Raw genomic sequence first — 26,131 nt, forward strand, 5'->3', positions numbered from 1 at the left:
GACAAAAGAGCAATAGAGCTAATATGATATCTATAAAAGATGAGTTAGAAATGATTTCTAGATATGAAGGAGGTACATACAAAGTAGTTATTTATTGTCTCTTAATCAATACACCAAAATAATTTTTATTACTCTTTTTTTTATCCACTCCATGCAACAAAATTTACTTCAATGAAAGCTAAAAATTAAAAGTCCACTCCGAACAGTTGTCGTAAGTAACAATCACATTTCTCTTTCCTTCTCTTTATGTCATCATATTTGTTTTACTGGCGATGCAAAGAATCAACTAATAAACATTTTTATACATGCCCTTACACGCAAGAAAGATAACAGAGTTGCTGCTTTCAACAAGGATATATAAGATCTCTCAAAAACCTTCCCAACTCCTTTTCACAACTTTTGTAGATGATACAACAAAAACAGGCCAAGCGTTAGGGGCTATATCGGTCATTGGACAAACGAATGACGAGTCAAATTGAATAGCTACAACATTGAGCTTCACCTATCCTATGTCAATCTCCAGTCCGTAGTGGCTGTGTAGTCAGTTCAAAAGGCTCCAGAACCAAACAAATTGGCTCCAGAAAGTTAAACCCGGGGCTCGCATCATTGTACTGGAGCATGCAAATGTCGGAACGGCCAGCCTGATCGGCTATCGCACCATCGGCTTGTCACACATCAAAACCTTCCTGCTAGCATATGGGCCTTCTGCAGTGTCACGTATGATAGCTCGCCATCCCATGGCGTTTGCTATTTCTTTGATCTCCTGTACAATTTCTTTTAGGTCGCGGATATAAGCCCTACCGCCAGGTCTGAGTATTCGATCCATCTCCAGCAAGATACTTGAGATGTTACATCTGGTAACAAGAGAGACTACAGTTAGACACATCGTCTATCCAGAATTCAGTCATATAGCTCATAGAACGCAGTATCTTTAGCAGCATAGTCAAGAACGTATAAAGGAATTAACATGAATACTAAACCAAAGTAGTATCTTGCAGTGTTGATCAAGCATGAAATCAACTGTTCAGCTATTTATCATGGTCACATTCGTGGGGCACAAAAGTGAATATTTCTTTAGGCACAGATGTTTGGGAGAAATATAAACAGAAATATAACTCGAAGTTAAATTACAATGCTACCTTTTCTGTTCCTTTGAGAATAGGCCAAATGCATGTAGAAGATCATAAGTCCTTGGATATGTATCGAATGGTTCACACCTGTCCATATAGAAGGCATGAAAGTGCTAGCATGAGCAATAATTGAAGGTAGAACTTTGTAGATAATACAAAGTGTCCAGTCAATGCTGCTTACAAACAATAAATGAAAACATGAATGAGAAGCACATATAAGTAAACAAAGAGCATGTCAATGAGAAGCACTGTAACTGAACATGTTGCCCATCTATTTATCACTGAGAAACTGGACTTCAATGTTCTACAGGAAGACAAGGGAAGCAATAAAAGATACAGATGGCCACTAGCCCATTATTCTCTACTAAGAGGCTAAGAGCATTACAGATTGCCGTAGAATATATTTTTGGAGGAACATTTTTAAATGGAAACAGTAATAAGTTTTCATCAGTCATAGAATATACAAATGTGTGTACCAGTCATGAGCCACTCCAAGAAGTCCCCGGTCATAGATTACAGGAAGTGTGTTTGGCTCACTAACAGGAACGACATTCATCACCCAGCAATCAAGTTTACGATTAATCAATGCCGCTGCAAACCTACATGAAAAATAAGCAAGCAAAATAAGACATTGTGCAAAAAAGAATGTATCGCCCAACAAACGCAAAATAAATCACTTTATTGTCTTCATGAAAGCCTATGTAACAGCACAACGTTACAATAATTAATATCACAGGTTCAAGCCTCCATTCTCCTTTTTTGAGAAAAAAAATATAGCTCCACCAGCATATCTATTTTTGGAGTAGCTGACCAAATGAGACAGCACTAAAGTGACATAGAATCTATGGAGTATTCAAGGAAAACAGATGGCATTTTACTGTTATGATACTCATCAGTTATCGTCATTCCATGTAATGAAATTGTCTAACTGATGAAAATAACTCAAGTGCATGGTCCCAAAACCACACATATTTCTGATCCACCAGACTTCCAAGTCATTCTATACTATAATTTATCAGCATTTGTAGTAAAAACATGGAAATTGGATACGAGTCAATGTCTGAGGTGATTAAAAAGGGAGTGAAAAGAGTGAAGAAAAGGCCTTAAAGAAGAAAAATACCCTCCGAATCCAGCCCTCATGTCCAACACATTCCGGAGTTTGAACTTTCTCCACTTAAAAACACGAATATAACCTTCAACTATGTCATCCCAGAATTTGGTTTCTGCTTTGAAAAGCTCCTTCTTTGACGAGTGGGCATCCATTTCAACACCTTGAAGCCTTTCTGGTGGCTCCATTAAACGTGCAGGCCATGGATAGGGAGTCGATCCATCACCATTTTCAGGAAGTCGACTGATACACGCTTTCAGATTGACATACCTGAAACAGTAAGAGAACATAAAGAATAGAACAAAAAAAGGTTCACATCCAACAAAACATTAACGATGGTACGACAGTCCAACCAAGCAGTAGTTAAGGATAGTCTATATAACCAGAATGATGATTAAACTGCAAGGTTGAGCCAACATTTTGCATCTCATTAGACATTACTCCCTCCATTTCAAAATATAGGGTCTATTTTATTCCGTTAGGACAAGGATTTGATCAAAGATTACACTATTAGAATATAATTTTATAACACAAAACTAATATTATTATATTCATATTCGAATGTACTTTCTTATGGTTATACTGTTGTGTCACATAAATGATATATTAACAGAGTAATCTTTTGATCAAACTCTTGTCCTAACAAAATAAAATGCACCTTATATTTTGAAATAGAGGGAGCATCACAAATTTTATTGATAATGGGCTTTGCATTTATGAGGTGTCAATGGGAAATAGTTTGACAGATTTAACAAATGATAATGCAAAAGGAAAAATTATTGTCATCTAGCCCATCATAAATAAAAGATATTACATAGACAAGCTAAAGTGAATAATGATTTATTGTGACAATCCAATGGCATATGCAAGTGTTAAAACATGGATTTAGAATGGTACATTGAGGTTTTACCAATAAAGAGAGGCCAAAATATGGTTGAAACATACCAGACATCATCTGGATTATCATCAGTATCACAAAGTGCAGGTTTGACCCCAGGGTCACGGTTCATGTAGCATGAGTTATTTAATGGTTTCCTCCACATAGCAATATATCCCTCTTTCTTCACAAGCTCCCAACAAAGCCGTGCTGTAAGCTCCTCCATCTCTACACATAATTTTGTATACAAGCAATTGTTTCAGAACAGAGCCCAAAGAAAAAAAATCTCTTCAAAGTAAGCCTTTCAAACTTATGTACTGTGTAATCTTAATAAAACCCGTAGAACCCATGCACATTTATAGACATGATACATCATAACAAGAGTCTGCAGTTTTAGCTGGTTCTAGAAATGAACATTGCAAAGCATTTACATTAGTTCGCATTTCACATTGAAGGATGTCACCTCAGGGCAGCCATGGATTCAATCCTGAAATTCATGCATGTTCAACATTCTGCATATTTATTTTATTTCAAATTACTCTGTGTACATAACGATATGAATCCCTCCTGACATCATGAAATTTGACTTATGTCGTTCTAGACACCTAAATAGGTAGCACATAACAGGAGGTTGATTCAAATCATGTGTACGTGTGAAACATGTAGTTACATGCTGATACACAACACAATAAACAGGGTAAGGATGACAAAGTATGAATGAGGAATAATAGAGCTTCTGTCATAAATCTTAAAATGCAAACAAGAACAAATATGAATTCGCCATGTGGGAAATACCGACAAAATAAAATGGTGGACGAATGTGTTTCCCCAGTTAAGGAACACAAAGTTACTACATAGGAAGTAAGAAATACCTTTCCATGCTTCTTGCTGAGCCTCTTCATGCTTATAAACAGGCTGTGCTGCCCAAGCAAAAAAACCACCAGCTCTCAGCATTCTATTAACCTCCAGAAGCAGGATTCCATCTTTAAATTGGCAAATCATAATAACAAAAGTTCAGCAAACTGGAAGTCAGTGTGCTTGGAAAAACAGTTATATTTGTGTTGATTTTTGTTGAAAACAATCACTGGATGAAGAAGCATTCTCATGTACTAAAAAATTAATAGACTATTTTGCGTATGTTTGAGTTCCTTAGGCTTGAGCATGTCTATTTTTCTTAATAAAGGAACTTCAAGTCATTATCTGATTAATTTTTTTTTCCCTGTGCGGTAGGTATGAATTCATACCGACTCCTTAAATACCGCAAAGAAGACAACTAACAGCTGAAAGCAAAAAAAAAAATTGTTTCCATTGCTTAGATACATGGTTAAGAAAGAAAAAGGTACAACTTTACATCAAAGTAAATACTCACCATCGCGGGTCCAATTTATTCTGCAGCGTGAACAATGGATTAAGTCAAATGCTTGACTGGGATATAATAATCGGTGTGTCGCAAATGCTGCTGCCATGGCAGGCACACCACGCTCAAGAGCAAACTGTATCTGATTCTCATGAACATCTTTGGGAGCTATGGATAATGTCAGCACATCACGTGAGAGTAAGTATGCACCAAAACTTGCTACTCCACAGCCAACATCCAGGACAACTCTCGTATGAGAGCCAAATGCAATATCTGGTACCATCTGGATGAACAGAGATAGGTGGCTATACTGAGAGTCAGCAACATGATTAAATTTCATCAGATTAAAGTACATCAAGTGCATACCTGAGAAATCTGATCCAGGTATTGATTTGCTCCATGGATGAATTGAGTTCCTCCTCCAGGAAACCTAAATTTATCTTTAGCTTTGGTAATCCAATTCTGCCCTCCTTTGTCATCAACCAACCGTGTGTGAGGTACATTGCTAAACCATACCTGCAATGCATCAAGTGCATAAAATTTTGTCACCTGAATCCAGTGATCTTTGAAAATATAAACCAAATTAGTTGGCTCCGATCAATTTTGCATTAAAAAATGTGTCACATCAAATGCTGTAGTTAATTTGAACTGATATTTCCCACTGCTGAAAGAATCAGAACATAACTCCTATACTAAGTATACACAGACCCAGTGCATGATTGCTAGCAGTAACCCACAAAATCCAACACTACCCAATTACCCATGTTCCACAATTCTTTTCACACATTTCGCAGGTTGTAACCGATGCAACGTTTCTTAGTACTATACATACAGTATACAACATACACTGAAGCACTGTATACAGGACACTATCAAAATCAAAATGGAAATGGAAAAGAGAGGACACCAAAGCTCACCTCGTCTCTGCTCCGAGGCCAGGGGATGGGTATCTTATAACCCTTGGGCGCCGGCACGAGGCAGCTCAGAGCCTTGTCCTTGGCAGGGCAATGCCGCTCGAACCGCTCGCCGCGCTCCGTCGAGGGCAGCTTCCTTATCTCTTCATCATTGTCAAGACACGGTATGTACTCCCGCAAGCTCTCAGGACAAACCGGGAACCTCCCAATCCGAACTCTGTTCCCTCCCACAGGGGTCGCGTCGGTCGGCTCCTGCGGCAGCGCCTCGTCGCTAGCCAGATCGGTATCGTTGGCGGCGCCGCCGACGTCGAAGTCGTCCCGCATCGCGCCGTCCTCGCCCAGGATGCCGAGGCGTGCGGGAGGGGGCGGGGGGAGGAGGGGAGGAGGCGGTGTCGGCAGCGGCGGAGGCGGCGGCAGCGCAGGTGGGGGCGAGGCATTGGCACTAGGAGAAGCAGGCGGCGCGGTGGCAGAGGCGGAGACCCCAGCGGCAGAGGTGGGGATCAGGGACGGGTCGAAGGAGAGGTTGGCGTTGGGGGAGACGACTACGGAAGGGGAACCGGTGGAGAGGAGCGACGGCGAGGCGGCGGTGGACGAGAAGAAGAGCAGGCGCGGGGAGGAGTCGGACCAGTGGTACCCGACGATGAAGGCGGCGGCGCAGGCGATGGCGAGGACCGCGGCGCGGACGACGCGCGGGCCGCAGAGCAGGTCGGCTCCGTGCGCGCCCAGGGGTTTCATGGCCGCCCTCGACGAGCGAGCTGTCGGCGGCTCGGCGCGGCGGTGCCTTGCCGATGAGGGAAGGATGGGATCGCGACGGGGACTGGACTGAGGCAATCTTCTGTTACTCCTATTTTTCACTTCAAAATCTGTCTACCCCTACGGTCCTACCGTTGTCAGTGGACGCAGGGACCCTCGCGAATTGAAGTGTCCCTTCTACCGACGCGGCGGCGCAGCCGCCATTGCCATCGTCGTCGGTGAAGGATGTGCGATGTTTGGATCTGGGCTTCAGAGTGAGTGTACTTGGGCCCTCTCCGATACTCAAAACAAAAAATTTGACGTCACTCACGTTTTGGACATATGCATAGGATATTAAATAGATATAAAAAACTAATTACATAGATTTACATATAAATTTTAAATCATGATTTGACAATAAGGTGGTACAGTAAATATTTTATAATAATGAATTAATTAGGCTTAATAAATTCGTCTTAGTTTCAGAATGTATAATTTATTTTAATATTAAGTTATATTTAATACTTTAAATATGAGTTTGTATATTCGATGGGATAATCAAACCTAAAAATTTTCTCTAACTAAATAGACCCTTAATGGCCCGTCATCAAACCGGACAGGAGTAAAGATATGTGCTATCCGTCGTTAGTTCTGGCCCATTAAACTGGCTGCGGTATATGGGCTGTAATGTCGAGTTCTTGAGGGGGTGTTTAGTTGGTGAAATAAAAATTTTTGGATGTCACATTAGACATTTGATCGAATATCGGAAGAGGTTTTCGGGTACGAACGAAAAAACGAATTTCACGGCTGACCTATAAACCGCGAGACGAATCTTTTGAGCCTAATTAATTTATCATTAGTGCATGTTGGTTACCATAGCAATTATAGCTAATCACGTACTAACTAGGCTCAAAAAATTTATCTCACGATTTCTCACATAACTGTGTAATTAGTTTTTCATTTTATCTATATTTAAGGCCACGTTTAGTTCCCAAATTTTTTCCTAAAAACATCACATCGAATCTTTGGACACTTAAATAAAGCATTAAATATACATGAACGTTAAAACTAATTACATAGTTACGAGGAAAATCATGAGACGAATCTTTTAAGCCTAATTAATGCATGATTAGCCATAAGTGCTACAGTAACCAACATGTGTTAATGACGGATTAATTAGACTCAAAAGATTCATCTCGCGGTTTCCAGACGGAATCTAATATTTATTTTATAATTAAACTGTGTTTAATACTTCAAATATGTAACCGTACGCGTCGATGTGACCTCTCTCCTAAAAGTTTTCCCTAACTGAACGGCCCCTAATACTCTATTTAGGTGTCAAAGATTCGATGTGATATTTTTGAGCGAAAATTTTTGAAACTAAACAACCACTGAATCCTCCCAATGTCTTCAAAACAAAAATTTATGTCTCCCAACGATTTTGGGATGACAGAATTGACTGTCTTGGTTTGAAGAGAAGTTTACATCCCAGCTGCACTGGTTTGTCAATTGTCATGGATATTTTGCTGATGAGTGCTGACAAACATACAGGTCTTTTAAGACTGGTCACATTTTTACGTGTTCACACGATTACAACGCATCTTATGAAATCAATTTTAGGGGCTGTTTAGTTCCTAAATTTTTTTTCCCAAAAACATCACATAGAATTTTTGGACATCTAAATAAAACATTAAATATATATAAACATTAAAACTAATTATACAGTTATAGAGGAAATAGTGAAACGAATCTTTTGATTCTAATTAGGACATGATTATTCATAAGTGCTACAGTAACTAACATATGCTAATGACGGATTAATTAGACTCAAAAGATTCGTCTCGCGGTTTCTAGCCGGAATCTGAAATTTGTTTTGTAATTAGACTAAGTTTAATACTTCAAATATGTGTTTAAAGTTTTGATGCGATGTTTTTGCAAATATTTTTAAACTAAATAACCCCTTAGTTTAGGATGGTCTTGATATCTTTCTTTTTCTTTCCAAACATGCATTAAAAATAGATATACCTTTTTTTTTCTATGGCACATGAAGGATAGACATGTTTCCACGCTATATGAAGCACCACCTCATGTTGCCGGTTATAGTAATAAAGAAAAAGAAATGCGTGATTTCTACAAGCAGGAAGTAATCCTGTGTAACGTGAAGAGTAAGTACCAACGTGGTTAAAACAAATTAATAATGCGCGCGTGTCGTTGCATCCCGTTTCACTGTCGCACGGTGAATGAGAAAACCACACCACAGGTGGTTGGTTGGATGGTCCAGATGAGGGTGTGTTTGGTTGGTGAGATATGTCTGAATGGAAGATGGCCGTCTAGATTTTTTATGCGATTGGTTCATGGGCAAAACTGGATATGGTGGCCAAAAAAAATATTACACGAAGATGCTGGATGGATGTATCCGGTCAAATTGGCCGGATTACCACCTCATCCACCTTCGCAAACCATGATTGTTTAGTGATAATTTTGACATTAATTAATAATTACCAAGTTTAAATTAGTGTTAATTAATGGTAATAGATATTTTTAATTGATAATTTATATTAATTACGATAAAATCTATAATAATTAATTTATATTATTATTTATTAGTAATTCAATATGTCCATTCTATCTATCTAACCAAACAAAAAATTGGATCATCCTATCCATCTAACCAAACATAAAACTGGATCACCGTATCCGTAAAAATATGGATGGTCATATCCTATCCCACCTTGACCACCAACCAAACGCACCCTTACAGAAGTACCAGTTAGCAACAGCAATAATAAACGCCAACTCAACCAGACCAACGGCAACTTTTTTTTTTAATAAATAGTTTTATTACTAAAACTCGAAAAAAATATTTTCATTGTATTAACTTTTTGACCACGTCATTGTTGATAACACTAACGTGACAGGCTTATCAAACGTGACAGCGTTTTCTTACCATGTAAGTGCCACTGATGTGGTAAATCTGACACGTCAAATACTCTATGTGACAGTGTTATCTTATCCTATTATTATTGTAACGTAATCTTCCTGATTTAGTAATATATTTTATTAATAAAGGTTTAAAAAATAAAAAATCAACCACGCTGCACCGTACGCGCGCCACACAAGAGGTAGGCAGCATTGCGAGATTAATAAATCAAACGCCGGGCAAAACACATACTAGAAGGTACTAGTAGCTCATGATGGCCGCCGGGGGCGGGGTCCCAATCTCCCATACACCCATACTGCGGGTTATCGAATGTTTTGAAATTTTAATTTTAAATTAACAGTTCATCAACTGCGTAAATCAATGGTGACAACAAATAATACTTGGATCTATAGAGTCCATCAACAACGAGAAAATATAGGTTATAACAGTCCATACTGAAATTTTTAGCCAAAATTTCACAATCCAACGATAAACCTGAAATTTCAGAATTTTCTGTCCGAAATGGTAAACACTGCCTACTAGTAGCAGAGTATCAGCACAAGAACATCGTACACCCGTTGCTTTCCCCATCAGCCGCCCCACCCGTCGCCGTCGCAAGAGAAGACAAGCGTGACAACCACCGCACCGCGCGCGTGTAACGCTATTTTTCGCTATTTTTTTCACTCCTACTACTACACCAGTCACCAGCCGGGAGCTGTTTCTAGCTTGGCTTCCTAAAATTTTTTTTCACAAAAATATCATATCTAATCTTTGAATATCTAAATAAAATATTAAATATATATGAAACAAAAAACTAATTGTATAGTTATGAGAGAAATAGTGAGACAAATCTTTTGAGCCTAATTAGTCCATAATTAGCAAAAGATTTGTTCCGCGTTTTCTCGATAAGCTATGAAAATTTTTTTCATTCACATCACAAGCTCTGCTGACATTAGATCGAACGTTGGACTAACAACTCAAAATTTTCATTTCGTGAAATAAACTGGCATAGCTTTCCTGCTGACGATTGATGCTTGCGCGGGGCGGAAAACCGAGGCTTCGTGAAGCGTCTAGACGTTGGCCACAGGCCGCGCTCGTGGAGTCGTGGTGGCCCCTCGAGCGGTCAAGCCGGAGATAAGAAACACGCGATGCGTAGAGGAGTTTCGCGGTTCGCCACCGGTGTGGCCGCACCGGATAAACACATTCACGCACCAGAAAGCCGGTGCACGCTGATCACATGTTCACGTGTCGAGCTTGTGATTGCCATTCGGTCGGGTTTGAGTGGTTTGCTCACCCGCTTCTGCAACCGAAGTTGATCTTGAGTTTTAGAATACTGTTTTAAGCAATTGATTCTTACTGTTATAAGCTAAATCTAGATTTAAGTACACAGCGTATTGTGCGTGTCACTGTTCCTTTTATGTACATATCCAGACTTAATCTTGTTATTTATTGAGAAATACTCCATTAGTCCCAACTTAAGTTATCTCTTTATTAAAATAATTTTATATGGAGTGCTACGGGATCCCCGTTTTAGTACGGGATGATTCCAACGAGATATAAAACATTATACATTATCGGTATTAGATCTCATACTAGAAACACGATGATTTCGACAAGTTATCAAAACATGATACCTTGTCGGTAACAGGTATGATACTGAAACAGGTTAATTATGACAAGGTATCAAATATGATACCTTATCGATATCAGATCTGATACTGAACCAGTACCAGATGATATCGGTGCAATAACATCCGATACTTGGTTAGTACTGTCAAAAAGTTGTTGAATCCTCCTCGCATCGTCGACGCCGCCACAGCCGCTGTAGCCGACGTGGGGGAAGACACGTCTCCCCGAAATGGCAGGTGCCCTTGTCCCTGAACTCGAAGCACACCTTGGTGATGGAGCGGTGCACGCTGCCATTGGAGACGGATCCCCTAGCGAAATCGTGCACGGCCTACGCTGCCCCCGCCGGAGGCGAAGGTGGGGGGTAGCGGCAGCAAGGGAGCCCCCAACGACCCCATCCTCCTCCACCCGCCAGCGCACGCGGTGAGCCACGGGCGGAGCTTGTCAGAGCCGTGCGCGAACATGCACTCATCCTCGTACTTGCACCGCCCGACACGAACATCTCGCACAACCTCGTCTTGTAGAACAGCTTCTCTGGTGACTTGCTATGCACCTCCACCGCCATCGTCACTGTCGGGCCTCGTCAAAGCGGGATCTCGTACTATAGTATTTCCGTAATTGTATCTAAATTAAGTGACTATCTTTTATCTTGGAAAAAAATAAATAAGAGTAAAAAAAGAACCTACACAGTTATGTAGTAACATTAACGCATCTTTCATCGCTAAGGGTCTGTTTCGGTTTAGAAGAAATTTAACTTCTAGAAATATGAGAAGTTGAAAAAATGGAGGAATATAAATGCACGTCCAACTTAATCTAATTCCAAGATATTTGAGTCGATGGAATTTTGTTCTATTTTCTCTTTACAACCGAGAGGAATAAAAAAATATTTTTGTTTTCCTATACTTCATTTAAATGACTTTCGTATGAATTAATCCTTAGGAACCAAATCATTTTTTTTTCTTCCGTACCAAATAAGCCACAGTAGAATTAATAATTAGGAGCATAAAAAAGTTTGTTTTACTTGAGTACTAAATTATCTAAGTCCGATCAAATTAGTCACTTATTTTAGGATGAGAGAATATTATGTTTGAATATTTTAGTGGAGATATTTAGGAAATTAGTCACAAGTGGTGTACCGATTAATAGGAGTAATAGTGAAAAATGGTTTAACGCCAGCATAATTTTTATATGATGGTTCAACATGTTAGTGTAATGTTGTTTTTCGTCGGTTAGCATCTGCTGTTTGGACAGACTGTAAAAATTTCATCAAAAAATCGTGAAATTTACGTGCACTAGACATCCTTAACAAACTGTGTTAGTAGATAGTAACAGCCGGTGAATTAAATATCCTATTTTCTTTTTTTGAGTGGTCTTAAAATTCATATTCTAACATATAATGGCCATATGTCGAATATGTCGGTAAATATTCTTTGGGTTAATTTCGTGACGACAAACATTATGAAATGCGGGCCAAAATAAAGGCGAAGGAACTGTTCAGCCCAACTATCACTTGTAATTGTATTGCATTCCATACAGCTTAATGATTTATGCCGTTTTGGACGATGAGAGGTTATCAAAAACCTATTTTTAATTATGATTTTTTATTACAATATAAATATTTTTTTGTTAGAGTACATTGAAAGCTCACCAATATCTATTGCCATGGTGTCTTCAAACTAAACATTTTAAAACATATTAATAATTGTTTTTTTAAAAAAATATTAGCGAAAGTCTTATTAAGAATCTATTTAAGATGACAAGAATTATGCTGGAGTGAGCAGAAGAGAATGTATGAGGGCCTGTTTAGTTTCCAAAACTTTTTTGGAGGGGTCACATCGGCGCGTACGGTCACATATTTGAAATACTAAACGTAGTCTAATTATAAAATAAATTTTATATTCCGTTTGAAAACCGTGATATGAATCTTTTAAGTCTAATTAATCCATCATTAGCACATGTTGGTTAATCATGCATTAATTAAGCTCAAAAAATTCGTCTCACGATTTCCTCATAACTATATAGTTAGTTTTAGTTTTTATCTATATTTAATGTTTCATTTAAGTGTCCAAAGATTCGATATGATATTTTTAGAAAAAGTTTTAGAAACGACCTGAGTATGGTTTATTTTGTCCATATATAGACGGGCTAGATACCGTAGTACCAGTACAGTTGTACTCCATCATAAGAATAAACTGTACTCCTAATTCCCAACTTCCCATCAGCAAGGCTAGCTATGAGACATCAGCTACCCGCAAAAATGGTGGATGCGGCGCCGGGGAGTCAAATCGCAGTAGGCCACGTTTCTCCGGCCGCGTCTCCTGGTTCCGATCCGACCGACGTGGCCTCCTCCACAGACCGACACGTCAGCCTCCAAGGCCCTGGCTCCAAAGCTTTCTAGAAGGTTCCGGCCACTTCCCGGCCAGGGATTCGCCGTCCCAATCCAGCGGCCCGCCGCACGCCACGTGTCCGCGGGCCCGGCCACGTCGGCGTCCGACGTGGTGCCCCCGGCCCCGAAGAAACTGATACGCCCAAATCTCGCAGCTCACAGCCTCACGCTCGGAAAGCAAGTGGCCGCCGCTTCCCCACCCCCCCAACCAAACCAACGCGCTGCTGCGCCTCGCCTTCCTGTGGCCGCCGCGAGGCCGAGAGCGATCGAGACGGAGACGGAGGCGGAGACGGCGGAGAGGCTAGTGGAGGAATCGGCGCCGGCGGCGGGTACGGAGAGGCCGAGGGTTCCCGAGGAGATGAACGGCCGCGGCGGCGGCGGCGGCGGAGGTGGGGAAGGAGGGGCGGTGGTGGGACCGGGAGGCGAGGAGCAGATGGAGATGGAGGAGGACGGCGCCGGCGGCGGCCGCCCGCAGGCTGCGGGGAAGGAGCGGGTGGTGCTTATGTGGGGGTACCTACCCGGCGTCTCTCCGCAGCGGTCCCCGCTGCTCGGGCCCGTGCCCGTCAGGCTACCCGCGGCGGCGGGCGGCGATGGGTGGAGGGACGTGTGCGGCGGCGGGTGCGGCTTTGCGATGGCCATCTCCGGTGACGTCCCGCGCTCTCCTCCTCCTTGCTCCGCTCGTGCTCCGTTGCTCTCGATTCGTTGGTTTTGTTTCGGGTGGGGAGTAGTAGATCTACTTCGATTCTTACCATGACCGTGGTGGATTGTTGATAGTAATAGTTATTTAACTTGTTGAAAGTTTGTGGACTATAGTACACGAGAGGTTTACGGGGCATTATAGTTTTTTGGATTGGCGACGATTTTTTCTTACGACTGCATTTTTTGGGCACATTTGAATTAGTTGACTGTGATGTACTTACATTTGAAGCGGAGGTCCAATTTTGCGCAACTTGGTGCGGCAAGTCTGAACTCGGGGGTTGTCCGCTTGGTCCATTTGTGTTGTAGTTACAACCATTTCATAGCGTTGAGCGAATGTGTGAAATGGGGATTGTTTATCGACAGCCATATATTAAAAGAAGATGAATATAATGGTGAAATTTGTTAAAATAAAGTGTATCTATGAATTTCATGAGACCTTATTCCCAAAAGGATCGAATAAAAGTTGTGCGACTGATGAGAGGTGAAAAAATGACCTCATATCATATTCTTAGTTATAATTCTTTATGTTCGGTTGAACGTGATGGGAATTCGAGCTTTTGTTGGACCCACAAAATAATTTGATGTACCAAATCATTGTGTTTGAATTCATTGCATTAGTTCAGGAGATTGTATGTGCTCAGTGATATGCCAATAGAAACGATATTTTTTTCCTGCAACTTTATGTAATCAGTTGCTCACTGTGTTCGAGATGAACTTTATACTGAACTGGATTTTCCATTTGGTTCAGAGTCTGGTAAACTCCTCACTTGGGGTTCTGCTGATGATATGGGCCAAAGCTACGTTACTGCTGGGAAGCATGAGGTAAAAATGCTACCGTATTTATTCTTAATGCTCTCCTCTTCACATCAAGCGGAGAGAATCTAAGGGTGTGTTTGGGTACTTCGCAGGAAACTCCAGAAGCTTTTCCACTTCCTAGCGACGTGGCAATAGTGAGAGCTGATGCTGGATGGGCTCATTGTGTTGCAATAACTGGTATACTACTTGTTGAACTTGCACACACCGCACTTTAGGATAGCAAGAGTTGACATTTTAGTGTTAGTAGTCATTTCATAAATGTCATGCTGGACCAGATGAAGGTGATGTCTATACATGGGGTTGGAAAGAATGTGTTCCAACAGGAAGGGTCATTTCTGACCAATCTTCAGGTGGAACTTTGGAAAAAGATGAAAAACAGAGTGCAATTGCCGCTGAACAAGGTGGTGATGATTACTCCCTACCTTGTCTCATTTCTGCATAAAAAGTATAAGCTTCTCTACATCAATTGTTTTCAGATATAACAAAGGAAACTCCATTACAGTGAGCCCCAGGTCGCAGGTGTCTAGGACAAGTAGCGGAGCAGCATCTGGTCCTTCTGAAAGTAGAGGTACTGATGATAGCACAAAAAGACGAAGGTTGTCTTCAACCAAACATGCACCGGAAAGTTCAACATCAAGTGATGAAACCCTTTCAGCACCTCCTTGTGTAGTGACTTTTAATACTGGAGTGAAAATAACAGCAGTAGCTGCTGGTGGCCGTCATACATTAGCACTATCAGGTAGCCTACATTTTGCACTAGCACTATGGCACTACATTTATTTGGCTAGGGAACTTTGCTGATTAAAACTAAATATTTTCTCGAAAGCTTCAGATTTAGGCCAAGTATGGGGTTGGGGCTATGGAGGAGAAGGGCAATTAGGCCTGGGTTCTAGAATCCGGACAGTTTCCTCTCCACATCCTATACCGTGCATTGAATCAGCATCATATGGCAAAGATCGACCAGCAGCTATAAAAGGCAACAAAGCTGCTGAAGCTCAGATCAGCAAAGTCATGGGAAATTGCGTGAAGGCTATTGCATGTGGAGGTCGCCACAGTGCTGTAGTAACAGGTAACTTCTTTCTTTCAAGCACATTTTGGAACCTTTTATCCTACACATTTGAAGATGATATAGACCATATTATGATCTTGAGGAGGCATGTGTCAATAGCTCAGTTGTGGCACATTTTTGTTTTGTGGAAGACAGCAGATACTTTCAAACTGGTAGTTTCAGTTTGCTTTGATACAGTGTAAAGTCATGTTTTGTGATGTATTACGAATTTACAAAAATTGAGAACACATTTAATAATTGGTGATTAGAGGCAATAATAAGGTGCATTGATTGCTTGGACAATATCTACTGTAGTCGACTTGTAACTACCTACAAACTTATGTATACGAGATTTCCTCTGTATAAGCACCAAAGAATATGTGCCAAAGAGGCTACTTTTTAAATCCAGGGGATGTGCAAGCCTAATAATCAAAACTGCATATCTAAGATAAGTTACTTCTAGGAGGGATTTCAGTTCAAACCAAAATATTAACAATTGTTCAGCATGTCCGTATCTTTTTATGAATTCCAACCTGTTTTTACACGACAACACAGAGCCCTAATTTTTGCCATCACTTTTAACGGGTAATCCTTGCTTGCAGATTCAGGAGCGGTACTTACATTCGGATGGGGACTGTATGGGCAGGTTAGTGCTTCTTCTATCTTAGTACACCAATTGGACCAGAGTTGTTTTGAGATTTCAACATTGAGCATCTCATGCATGATTAAACACATACAAGTAGTTGGGAAACGGAATATGTATCCAGGGGATGGAGAAATATATGGTTTGCATTGTGTAATCCAACTGCAGATTCAACATGACCAGGCATTGAATAGAGTTGTTTGCACTTGGTTTTGAACTAAACTAGTAGACGTCAAACTTGTGCTAATTCCAATTTAATTTTATTTCTATTCAATAAGTAGTTCCCTTGAAAGTTTGGATATCACACTCTCTCTTCAACTTTGGTATCTTCCATAATAGTGATAATTATGTTGTGTGCTAACTCACTTGAGTTGTGCTATTTTGATATGATATATTTTATAGTTTTTCTGTTTTGAAATTTTTGCGTGCGATCACCAAAAGACCTGTTGCGATGATGCTCTTAATTATTGCGCAATTTATTCAGTGTGGACAAGGAAACACAGATGATGTTTTAAGTCCAACATGTGTATCGTCTATCCTCGGAGTCAAGATGCAAGACATTGGTGCAGGATTATGGCACACTGTGTGCACATCCATAGATGGCGATGTCTATTCCTTCGGAGGCAATCAGTTCGGGCAGCTGGGCACTGGTTCTGATCAAGCTGAGGTACAAATTCTATTCCTGTTCAATGTTAATGTAACTACATAAAGTTAGGTTTAAGGAAAATAGCTACATTTAATACAACGGTTGCCTCCCAAAATGCACTTAGTTTTCTGAGGTGTAAGTTTAACCTATAAATGATAACCATAAACTATTGCATTTGTTATGCAGACTGTACCAAAACTGGTAGACGCCTCAAGCTTGGAGAATAAGAATGCACGAACTGTTTCTTGTGGAGCTCGTCATAGTGCAATAATAACTGGTACCCTTTACTGTACTTTTTTTTTTCCTTGGAAGGAATCTGCTGTCCTATATGTATAGCATAACTGCATCTTAATAAAAGCTATTTTTCCATGCTTATTTAAATCAGGAAAATGATTCTGGGGAAACGGAGACTGATGTGTTACTGTCAAGTCCCTTGCGTAGTATGTTAGTTCGGTTTCTTTTATATTCTGAAGGGATTACAGAAACCCAATTGTCCAATCAAGGCCCTTTAGGGCTTGTTGGAGAAGCAAAAATTAGAGCCAATAGTATTTTAGTTTACGCTGTCTGCTAGATGAATGCACTGACTACTGAGCCTGCCTCCCATCCAAGTGAGTCCTATGGGATCCTCACTTCCTACATATCCGATGTCTAATAATAGTATTTCCTACGTATCCGATGTCTAATAATAGTATCTCTAGTTATTGGCACATGAATTAACAGTAAATTTATGGGTCATGAGATAAAATAAAATATATCTTAGGTTTGGGGGTATGCTTGGAATTCTACGACAAGCTATCACTAGATAACAAGTACTCTCTCCGTTCGAAAATTCCAAAATATAAGTATTTCTATATTGTTTAGCAGATATTAAGTTAAGGAGAAAAGAGAAATGAATGGTGTGGGAATAAAATAGGAAAAATTAAATGAGTTATAATTAATGTGATAAGTAGTATTGTGAATAATGCTAGAAATGTTTATATGTTGACAGTTTTAGATCCTAGAATAACTTATATTTTAGAACAGAGGAAGCACAATTGAATGATGATATTTGTCATCCCTGTCTATTGTCGAAACATGCAAGTCGAAAGCGGTGTTCCTGGTCTAACATCTAGTAACAAAGTGTGGTGACATTTATGCAGATGAAGGCGAGGTCTTCTGCTGGGGATGGAATAAGTACGGACAGGTGGGTATCTCTGATCTGCACTTGGAGAAGAAAAAGGAGAAACCGTTTTGTAGTTTCTTTCTTTTTATTTAACATTGAGTTACGCGTGCAGCTCGGTCTCGGTGATTCCATGGACAGAAACGTGCCTTGCAGTGTTCCTGTCGACGCATACCACCCACTGAATGTGTCGTGCGGTTGGTGGCACACCTTGGTGCTCGCGGAGTCCCCTACTTAAAAACCTGACGGCGAAGGAACTCCCGTAGTTGACAATTTTGTTAGGAGTCTGGTAGGCTTATCAAGGTGCGGCTGTGCTGCATTTCGTGTACATACATCGCAATGCATGCAGATATGGTGTATCCATTCTTTCCGGTGCGCTCTTCAACGGGCAACGTACACAACCTTGTATCGCACCGTGTATAAAGTTTAGTAGGAATTGCCTGTAATGCTTGTGCTTGAGAGTGCATGTGGTCATCAGGTGATGATTATACGTCGTCCACATTAATCTTTCGGTTCCAGTGGCGATATGAAGACACTAACCAGAATGCTGACAACGCCCCGCTATAGAAGTAGCGACTGAAGCATGGTCTTTCATAAATTTCTGATCATTTGTTCAAATCCTTGTGAATCTGACGGCCATTTCGAAGGTGCGTTCTTCGTAAAAAAAATTGTAAAAAAGTTGCTTAAAACTATATTAATCCATTTTAGCTAATGCTTAACTGATCGTCTTGGTCAGAATTTACATGCTACCACGGCCTTTTTTCGTCCTTTGCATCGATTCAATTGAAGACAGCAAAGGCTAAATTGTGATTTGGGACGGGCACCATGGTCAGTATATTAGGCGACATTTTCTTTTTATCATTTAGATAATTAAATTATGAGTTGTAGCAGCAACACGATACCACAATATGGGTTCTAAACTATATAGGAACAACAAAAACGAAAAATGCTGCCCCGTTCGCAAAAAAATCATTTATGTACAACGAGGGGGTCAGCTACAGCGATCAACGAATACTACTAATAAGGTTACACATGAGCTCCTGGATGAGGCTGTCGCGAACAATCTGTCAGTCAGCAAATTCTTTCCTTTAAAGAACACGAGCATCCATCTTTTGCCCGTAGATGCTCATACATTTATTGTGCTTCCATTTGCTAGCAATCCTCAAGTTAGATACTAATGCCACGCTGTATGAAATGTCCTAGAACCTGCACTGAAACATTCAAATGATTACAAAAAAAATGTAACAGGTGTGAACAATAAGATCAAAAGATGAACAAATTTTGTCGCATAGCTCTACCCCAAATAATGCCCAATATATGAATCAGTACCAGGTGACAGAAGGAAATACCAGAATGTTGACTAGTACCTATTAATTGAAAAGCTACGGTAATTACATAAAAAGAAGCTTCTGTCTTCTGACTTCACCTTTATGCATTATTTAAGATACCAAGGCAATTGTGCAAACACTAGTATTTATGTTCATTGGTCAAAATACCTTAGATAATTTCATTTATCATTCCACTAAGGGGCTAAAAATATATTTTTGTAACATGCAAATTCCAAACGCAGTATACCATCACAAATTCACAATTCTGATGAAGCATTTGTTAAACTAAGAAAAAGAACAAATCTATCTGCTAACAGACTTACATGGATTTTCCATTTTCCTTTCACTGATGAGGCATGATACTTAGAAACGGGGCACTTTTGACAGAGGCCCCATTGTGGACATTGGTGAAGGCTCAGTGACTGGGGCTCTTGTTTGATGGTTGCCAACTGAATTGTTAATTATCAGTTTATTGCCTGTGCTTCTAATACCAGCTGATTCACATTCTGGTTGCGGAGGGTCAACTGTTGTGGCCTTCACCTGATGCCAATATGTGACATGCTGAGATGGTGAGGATAAAAGCAATGATAAAAATAGAAGAGCTAGTTCTATTTCAAAATTTTAAACAGACGGCATTCCATTCTATTTTTTCATAATCAAACAAGCAACAGAAATGGAAATTAAAATGTTCCTCTTATGAAGTAAATTTTAGAAAGCACTAGATCATACTTTGAATGAAACTGATTACCACAATACGTTCAAAGTAAAAAAAAAACAAATACCCAAACACAACAAATTCTTTTTTTCTAGGTGCACATGAACTTAAGATGAAGAAAAAACAGTTTCACAAAAAAATTATAAGTGAACAAACAGCATGTCTTAGTCTTACAGAATGTCTTTGCGGATTCTTATCCTCCCTCAAGTAACCAGGAACAGATAAATTCCAATTTTTCTCTGCATGAAAATATATTCGGATTAAATAAGCACATAAAGTTGATTTCATCACATCAGAGAGGCGTTATCAACCTAGGTGCAGCAATACATCCTTGGCTTCCAGGACTGATGATTTCCGATGCTTTGCAAGGGTACATGCAAATGCAGTCACCTGCAACAAATAGAAAAGGTCAGTTGATACAAGTTTTGTTCATCTGGTAAAGAAGCAAAATCAGAAGCTCAAGGTGCTTTGATTCCGAATTACAGAGCATCACATTTTTCAACCAAATAGAACTTCACTGAGCAAGTGCACGGAGAAAGTATGATTTTACAAAGCCCAAACACATTACCGAATCAATGAAGTCATCAGCAATCTCCAAAAGCAAGTCTTCCACTTCTGGATCAACCTTTCCCAGGGGATCTACCTGTAATAGGAGTTCACAATTAAAAGACAGCAAAGTATCATTCAACTAAAGGGTCTGAAAAAGGGTATCATTCTAATATTTTAAGAATGCCAAAGATCATGATTCAGTCACACCACACCAGTGGAACAGAAGTTAATAAGAATGGACACAGAGAGAGGCTAAGTTGTTACCTGTGTAACCAAGTCTTGTATTTTTCTCTTCCCAAGAAGTTGGTTGGTTCCTTCTGCTCCTTGACTTGCACTTCCTCCAGTCATAGTTCCACCTGACATAGGAGTGCCTGGCTGTGATCCTGTCAGGTTCATGGACTTCTGGGAACCAGATGCTGATATCCTTGGAGATTGTTGTTGCTGAAGTTGTTGTAAAATGTGCTGCTGCTGTAACATCTGGGTATTGAGATGCGGATGCTGCTGTTGAGTTTGTGCGATCTGTTGTTGACTCAATCCTGACTGCTGAAGTTGATGTATTAATAGCAACCTTTGCTGATTGTGAAATTGTTGGGGAGAAACAGGTGATGGCAATGATTGCATTTGTTTTAGCCATGCTGCCTGATGCTGTTTCTGAGACATTTGCACCATTGGCCCGTTTGTCGATGACCCAGGTAATTGTGAATTTAATGCAGCAATTGAGGCTGTTCTTGTCAAGCCTTGACCCGCAACCTTCTGATAAACAAATCAAGATAGAAAACTTAGCCACATAAACATGACAGGTGTTCCAACTTCCAAAAATTGATGTACACAACTCCAAAATATTGTAGCAAAATAAACACAGAATATCTGCAGTGCAAAATTAATAAACATGGATCTGATAACTCCTAAAAGAAAAGGGAAAAGGATACGAAGTCTCAACACTCATGCAGTTTTTTCTACTACTTAAAAGGGAGTTGTCCACCGGGCGTAGCACGTTCCCACCTGCCCATCGTGTTTAACACGCTGCTGCATGAAAACCATCCCATCAAGCGTAGTGCAAAGGTAAGATGCACACCTGGGCCTGTGGCCTATGGATATGGCAGTCCTGCTATGGTCCATGGGCTATCTCAACTTAATAATCACTTGCTGGTTGTTAGCCAAATAAAAAAAATATTTAACCAATCAAACTTGTACATAGCTTTAGTAAATTGGATTGCATCATGACATGGGCACCTTTTGTCAGCAACAGTTTCTGTGAGTTCCTGACTGTCATTCATCACATGTTTCACTTGACATTGCCAAAAACAATTCAGATTATTTCTTATAAATTTGATAAATATTGTATGATTTGACGGTTGATACCACACTTGATTATATGCATTACCACTATTTCATAACCTGTTGCTAGGCATGGGCACCTTGTGTGGCCCTCACATGGCACGCAGCATGCAACCAAAAAAATTTAAATGGTTTGTCAACAAAATAAGGGTTAAATCCTATGCTTTCTGCTTGATCTACACCCTGACCCATTTGCTTAGGCCCATGAAAGAAACAATCTCCACAAAATTCAATCCCTGTTGCAATGCACAGGCATCTTACTAGTAGTGGGCAAAAGGAAAGTTTTATAACACCCTGTGTGTAAAGATACGTCAGACTACTACCAAGAGATTGATATTGGCTTCCTTGATCAGTAACATGTTAATATATGCTCTTCAAAAAAGGAGCCTGGAAAAATTGCTGTGGCATTCACTAACACTAAAAGAACAATAAGGCTACGGAAAGATATAGAAATGAATATGAAAAGGTAAGGAGGGGGAAGAGTGCATCCTCTCTTGCTCCAAAAAAAATGATAAGGGAAGGAGGTGAGTGCTGGAGAAGCAAAGACAATTCTTTCGCTTATAGAATTCAAGTACCTGTGGAGATAGTGTGCCTTGCTGTGATGTTTGCTGTGGCCTTATTTGTGCTTGTGCATGAGCAAAACGTTGTTGAGCATTATACGGAATAGTTCCATTTGGTCTGATCTGATTCATACCCAAATTGACTCCCATGGACTGCATACCATGTAACACTTGAGCCCCATTGGGAGTACCAAATTGTGCACCTTGCACTATGCCCTTTTGCCTTGGCTGCAGTAACCAAACAAAAAAGAACAATTATGCTACTGATACAATCAGCTTGCAATAGCTACTTGTTTCATTAAACTTAAACATTTCCCCACCAATAACTATAATTTATAAGCAAAGGTAAAACTAGGAAGTATCCTTCTTCTTAATGGGTTCCATTCAAAAGAAGACATTTCATTAAGAAATTCCAAATTTAATACAGATATTTGATCTTTTGTGGTTGCGCCTGCAAATACTTCAAAAATAGAATGCTTTTTTCATCAGGGTTAACCTATCTTATTCTTTACAAAACGATCACAAATATTTACTAATGGAAGGTATTAGAAGAAATGTAGATCAAATACACATCTATAGTTTTTCTTTCTTGTCATATGCACCCACACCCAAGATGTTACCTCCCTTGATGACATGAGACTACAAGAAAAGTCAAAATCGTTGAGGGATTTCAAAATTCTGGATCGAAGACACATCCTTTTGATCCATAATCAAATGGTAAACGCAAATTTTAACCATAGTTAGCATTCTGGTCAAATTGAATTGATTTTGTATCCACACCCTTCCAAAAAAAATCAATTTAGATAATTGATTCACTATGCGATGTTACAAAACTATTTCCAGGCATGATAAGTTACCCGGTTGAACTGAGAGAAAAGTTATAACCACAAGTAAACAAGACTAAAATTAAAAGCATATGTATTTCCTCCTAACTCCCTGGTCTTCATGATGACTACGTGCGAAATTAAGCTAACTCAAGCGTGCCTGAGACACCAAATTTACCTGCGCCATCATCTGTGACTGGAGTCCATAGTGCGCCGCAGATGCTGCGTTCCCCTGCGCTTGCAGAATCCCCAGCTGGCCCTGGCTAAGCATGGCCGCGCGAGCTGCCAGCTGCTGTTGCTGCTGCTGCTGCTGCCCCACCTGTCCTCCACCACCCGAGAAGTTCATCTGACTGCCGTACATCCTGGCGGCCGCCGCAGCGTACTGTGGAAGCTGGCCGACAGCAGCCAGGCGGGAGGCCGAGCCGGAGCGGTGGATCTGACTGAAGCCTCCGGGCCCGGCCGCCGCCTGACCGGGCGAAGCAGCCTGCATCTGCGGCGGACGCGGGGGGTAATCCATGGCCCCGGCTCCGGTGGCGGCCGGGTCGAGCTGCGGGGACGAGAGGTCGGAGACGTTGGGCGACGGGGGGATTTGGGGAGAGAGGAGGGGGTTAGGGTTGGGGTTTTGCGGGGTGGAGGCGGCGGCGGCGGCGAGCTGATCGGGCTGCGGCGAGGCGGTGGCGGCCGCGGACGGCGGATCCGCCATGTCGGGCGGGGTGTAGGGTTCCGGCGGCGGAGGCGTCGGCCGGAGACGACGCGGGGTGGACGATTGCGCCGGGGTGCGGGGCAGGTACTGGTCCGTGGGGTAGTTTGACGTGTGCGGCGTGGTCTATTCCGGTTGAGTCAGGGAGGGTGGTGTTTGCTGCATTTGGGGTCACCGACAGGTTGGCCCCACGGATCCATTTAGCGGATAAGAGGTATCTGCTCCAGCGTTTGCTTTTCGTAACGTCATCCTCGACGTAAGTTTTATGGATACAATTAGAGTAACGTATTATCTAAAAATTTTAAAATTAGAATAAAACACCCTTATCAATACATAGTTTTATTTATTATTGTTTTCTAGATTACATGCAAGACACATGATGTCTAGGTAGCATTGTATAAAGGTTTTCATCTACATGAAGCTCATTCTATCTCTCTTCATTAATATTTTGTCATATCATCAAAAATATTTATATGACACATTATTTATTGACCATAAAACTCACATTAAAAGTGACCTTAAAATTTCATATTTTCGTTCACTACTCCAGGTTGATCTAGGAAACATGTCCGAGACTTCGAGCCATCCATCGTGACACAACTCACACGGATGCGGCATCAACCATCATGCTATTCAGACGCAGTGACCGTCCTACAAGATCAACCCGTTACACGTTGCCACAACCAGCGAGAAAAGCACGGCACGCAATCAACAAAATTTGAATTTTCTTGATTTTGTTTTTTTTGTTTCATTTTAGTTTTCACTTATAGTTAATTTAAGGTTTTTTTATTTTAGTTTATTTTTCAGTCGTGCTTTTAAATCGCTATATATATATATTATCTAAAAATTATTTTTCGTTTTATAAATATATATTTTGGGTTTTTTTTCCCTTCAATTCATACGATCGCATCATCGCCGCCGATCGCTACCACTCCCACGATCAGGCGCGCGCTTCCCGGAGACCGGCAGTCTTGCCTTCCTTCCTTTCCGTGAACTCGGCCGCTCTCCCACGAGAAGCCGACGCGCTCCGCTCATCGTTGCGCCAAGGCAGGTTCGCGTCCAATCCTCGCTGAAACTCTCGCTGGGATGTCGGTATGCGCGTGGCCGTGGGAGACGAGCTAAACACCGCTTCCCGTCCGACTCGAGGGGGGCAGCCGTCGCGTGACGCCGTGGCAGTACACGGGTCGAGTCGTCGACAAGCCCAAAGATTTCACGTTCCAGCACAACGCACAAACCTTTCTCCGTTTCCACTCCCGCTGCTGGCCGGTGGCCAGAACTCGCGGGCCATATGCTTGCCGCTCCAACAGAACGCACACCTACCTGAGCCTGCTGCCTCGCGCGGTCAGCTAAAACTGCTGCTGCAAACTAAAGTTCGAAAGCACAACCACATCGCTTTTCAGTTTCAGTTCCAATGGACAGAGGATCCATTGCTTCTGTGTTCGTCGGCTTACATTCGGAGCCTGCGTTGATCAACAATTCAGCATGGTTAGGCCGTGGAGCATCTAGATAGCACCGATTGATCAGGTAGATAGCTTTAGTTTCCAGTGGATTATGCAAATAACGCGACACCAGACGAAGCTGAAAGTTTCAACGGGACACCGACGTATCGGCATTATTGTCAAGATCAAGGTTTAAAAGATGCCTGTCTTATTTCTCCCGTAGCAGTTACGCTAGATTAGATCAAGTTATCAGCTTCCAGAGTTGCAGAGTTGAGTTGAAAAGGTCACCCACAGCTTTGCATCCTGATAGGATTGCTGCCCAATCGTGAACGCGCCTTGTAAGACTGGTTAACCCTTGCTCCTCCAAGTCTTGATGGATTCCACATTTCCACTGGCTCAATAATCCAAAATCTGCTGGCCAGAGAGTAAAACCACGGAGCCAGCTGCCGGTCTATGATACATCCACGTCAGGGTAAAGCCCATCAAAATTGCCATTTCAACCAGATACAGTTAACAATTTGGGATCCGATCTTGTTTCAACGTCACTTAGCTGCGTCTGTTACAGTAGCTCGTGTCACTTTCTCGGCAACTTTACCTGCTCTTTTTATAGCTGATAA

The 26,131-nt window shown here is 41.1% G+C and overlaps 3 protein-coding genes across 6 annotated transcripts; 1 reads left to right on the top strand and 2 right to left on the bottom strand.

Annotated features, from left to right (window-relative positions):
* Nucleotides 1-155: 155 nt before the first annotated feature.
* LOC102707354 (probable methyltransferase PMT11) lies at nt 156-6,376 on the bottom strand. The gene is made up of 9 exons (XM_006644938.3): nt 5,390-6,376; nt 4,839-4,988; nt 4,485-4,755; nt 3,988-4,098; nt 3,184-3,343; nt 2,251-2,508; nt 1,607-1,729; nt 1,140-1,217; nt 156-854 (listed from the first exon to the last, which is right to left on the bottom strand). Exons 1-9 carry the CDS (start codon nt 6,119-6,121, stop codon nt 650-652), a joined length of 2,088 nt encoding a protein of 695 aa, XP_006645001.2. The 5' UTR covers nt 6,122-6,376; the 3' UTR covers nt 156-649.
* Nucleotides 6,377-13,232: 6,856 nt separating this feature from the next.
* LOC102707629 (ultraviolet-B receptor UVR8) lies at nt 13,233-18,535 on the top strand. 2 transcript variants are annotated; one of them, XM_040519832.1, is made up of 11 exons: nt 13,233-13,694; nt 14,498-14,571; nt 14,658-14,742; nt 14,841-14,966; nt 15,068-15,304; nt 15,392-15,634; nt 16,216-16,259; nt 16,741-16,923; nt 17,089-17,179; nt 18,042-18,085; nt 18,177-18,535. In XM_040519832.1, the coding sequence occupies exons 1-11, from the start codon at nt 13,409-13,411 to the stop codon at nt 18,297-18,299; spliced, it is 1,536 nt and encodes a 511-aa protein (XP_040375766.1). In that variant the 5' UTR covers nt 13,233-13,408; the 3' UTR covers nt 18,300-18,535. The 2 variants fall into 2 exon arrangements, with proteins under 2 accessions (XP_040375766.1, XP_015690384.2); XM_015834898.2 differs by having other exon boundaries at nt 15,398-15,634.
* A 373-nt stretch (nt 18,536-18,908) lies between these two features.
* Nucleotides 18,909-24,194, bottom strand: LOC102707913 (transcription initiation factor TFIID subunit 12b). Of its 3 annotated transcripts, none has more exons than XM_040525215.1 (8): nt 23,554-24,194; nt 22,567-22,779; nt 20,918-21,403; nt 20,673-20,747; nt 20,416-20,494; nt 20,279-20,343; nt 19,713-19,929; nt 18,909-19,267 (listed from the first exon to the last, which is right to left on the bottom strand). In XM_040525215.1, the coding sequence occupies exons 1-7, from the start codon at nt 24,076-24,078 to the stop codon at nt 19,753-19,755; spliced, it is 1,620 nt and encodes a 539-aa protein (XP_040381149.1). In that variant the 5' UTR covers nt 24,079-24,194; the 3' UTR covers nt 18,909-19,267; nt 19,713-19,752. The 3 variants fall into 3 exon arrangements, with proteins under 3 accessions (XP_040381149.1, XP_006645003.2, XP_015688218.2); XM_006644940.3 differs by having other exon boundaries at nt 18,909-19,272; XM_015832732.2 differs by having other exon boundaries at nt 20,918-21,406.
* Between the last annotated feature and the right edge of the window lie 1,937 nt (nt 24,195-26,131).

The sequence above is a fragment of the Oryza brachyantha genome, chromosome 1 (assembly GCF_000231095.2).
Source record: "Oryza brachyantha chromosome 1, ObraRS2, whole genome shotgun sequence".
Taxonomy (NCBI): Eukaryota; Viridiplantae; Streptophyta; class Magnoliopsida; order Poales; family Poaceae; genus Oryza; species Oryza brachyantha.

What these genes read in the sequence shown, in the direction of transcription:
- LOC102707913 (XM_015832732.2), bottom strand. Translation starts at nt 24,078, where the DNA reads ATGGCGGATCCGCCGTCCGCGGCCGCCACCGCCTCGCCGCAGCCCGAT. An exon ending in TACAAGACTTGGTTACACAG is followed by an intron (nt 20,748 to 20,917) that starts GTAACAACTTAG and finishes CTCCTATTACAG; the next exon opens with GTAGATCCCCTGGGAAAGGT. An exon ending in GGATGTATTGCTGCACCTAG is followed by an intron (nt 20,344 to 20,415) that starts GTTGATAACGCC and finishes ATTTTCATGCAG; the next exon opens with AGAAAAATTGGAATTTATCT.
- LOC102707354 (XM_006644938.3), bottom strand. Translation starts at nt 6,121, where the DNA reads ATGAAACCCCTGGGCGCGCACGGAGCCGACCTGCTCTGCGGCCCGCGC. An exon ending in AATAAATTGGACCCGCGATG is followed by an intron (nt 4,099 to 4,484) that starts GTGAGTATTTAC and finishes GCCAATTTAAAG; the next exon opens with ATGGAATCCTGCTTCTGGAG. An exon ending in CTTGGAGTGGCTCATGACTG is followed by an intron (nt 1,218 to 1,606) that starts GTACACACATTT and finishes CTATATGGACAG; the next exon opens with GTGTGAACCATTCGATACAT.
- LOC102707629 (XM_040519832.1), top strand. Translation starts at nt 13,409, where the DNA reads ATGAACGGCCGCGGCGGCGGCGGCGGCGGAGGTGGGGAAGGAGGGGCG. An exon ending in CCACAGTGCTGTAGTAACAG is followed by an intron (nt 15,635 to 16,215) that starts GTAACTTCTTTC and finishes CCTTGCTTGCAG; the next exon opens with ATTCAGGAGCGGTACTTACA. An exon ending in GATGGGGACTGTATGGGCAG is followed by an intron (nt 16,260 to 16,740) that starts GTTAGTGCTTCT and finishes CAATTTATTCAG; the next exon opens with TGTGGACAAGGAAACACAGA.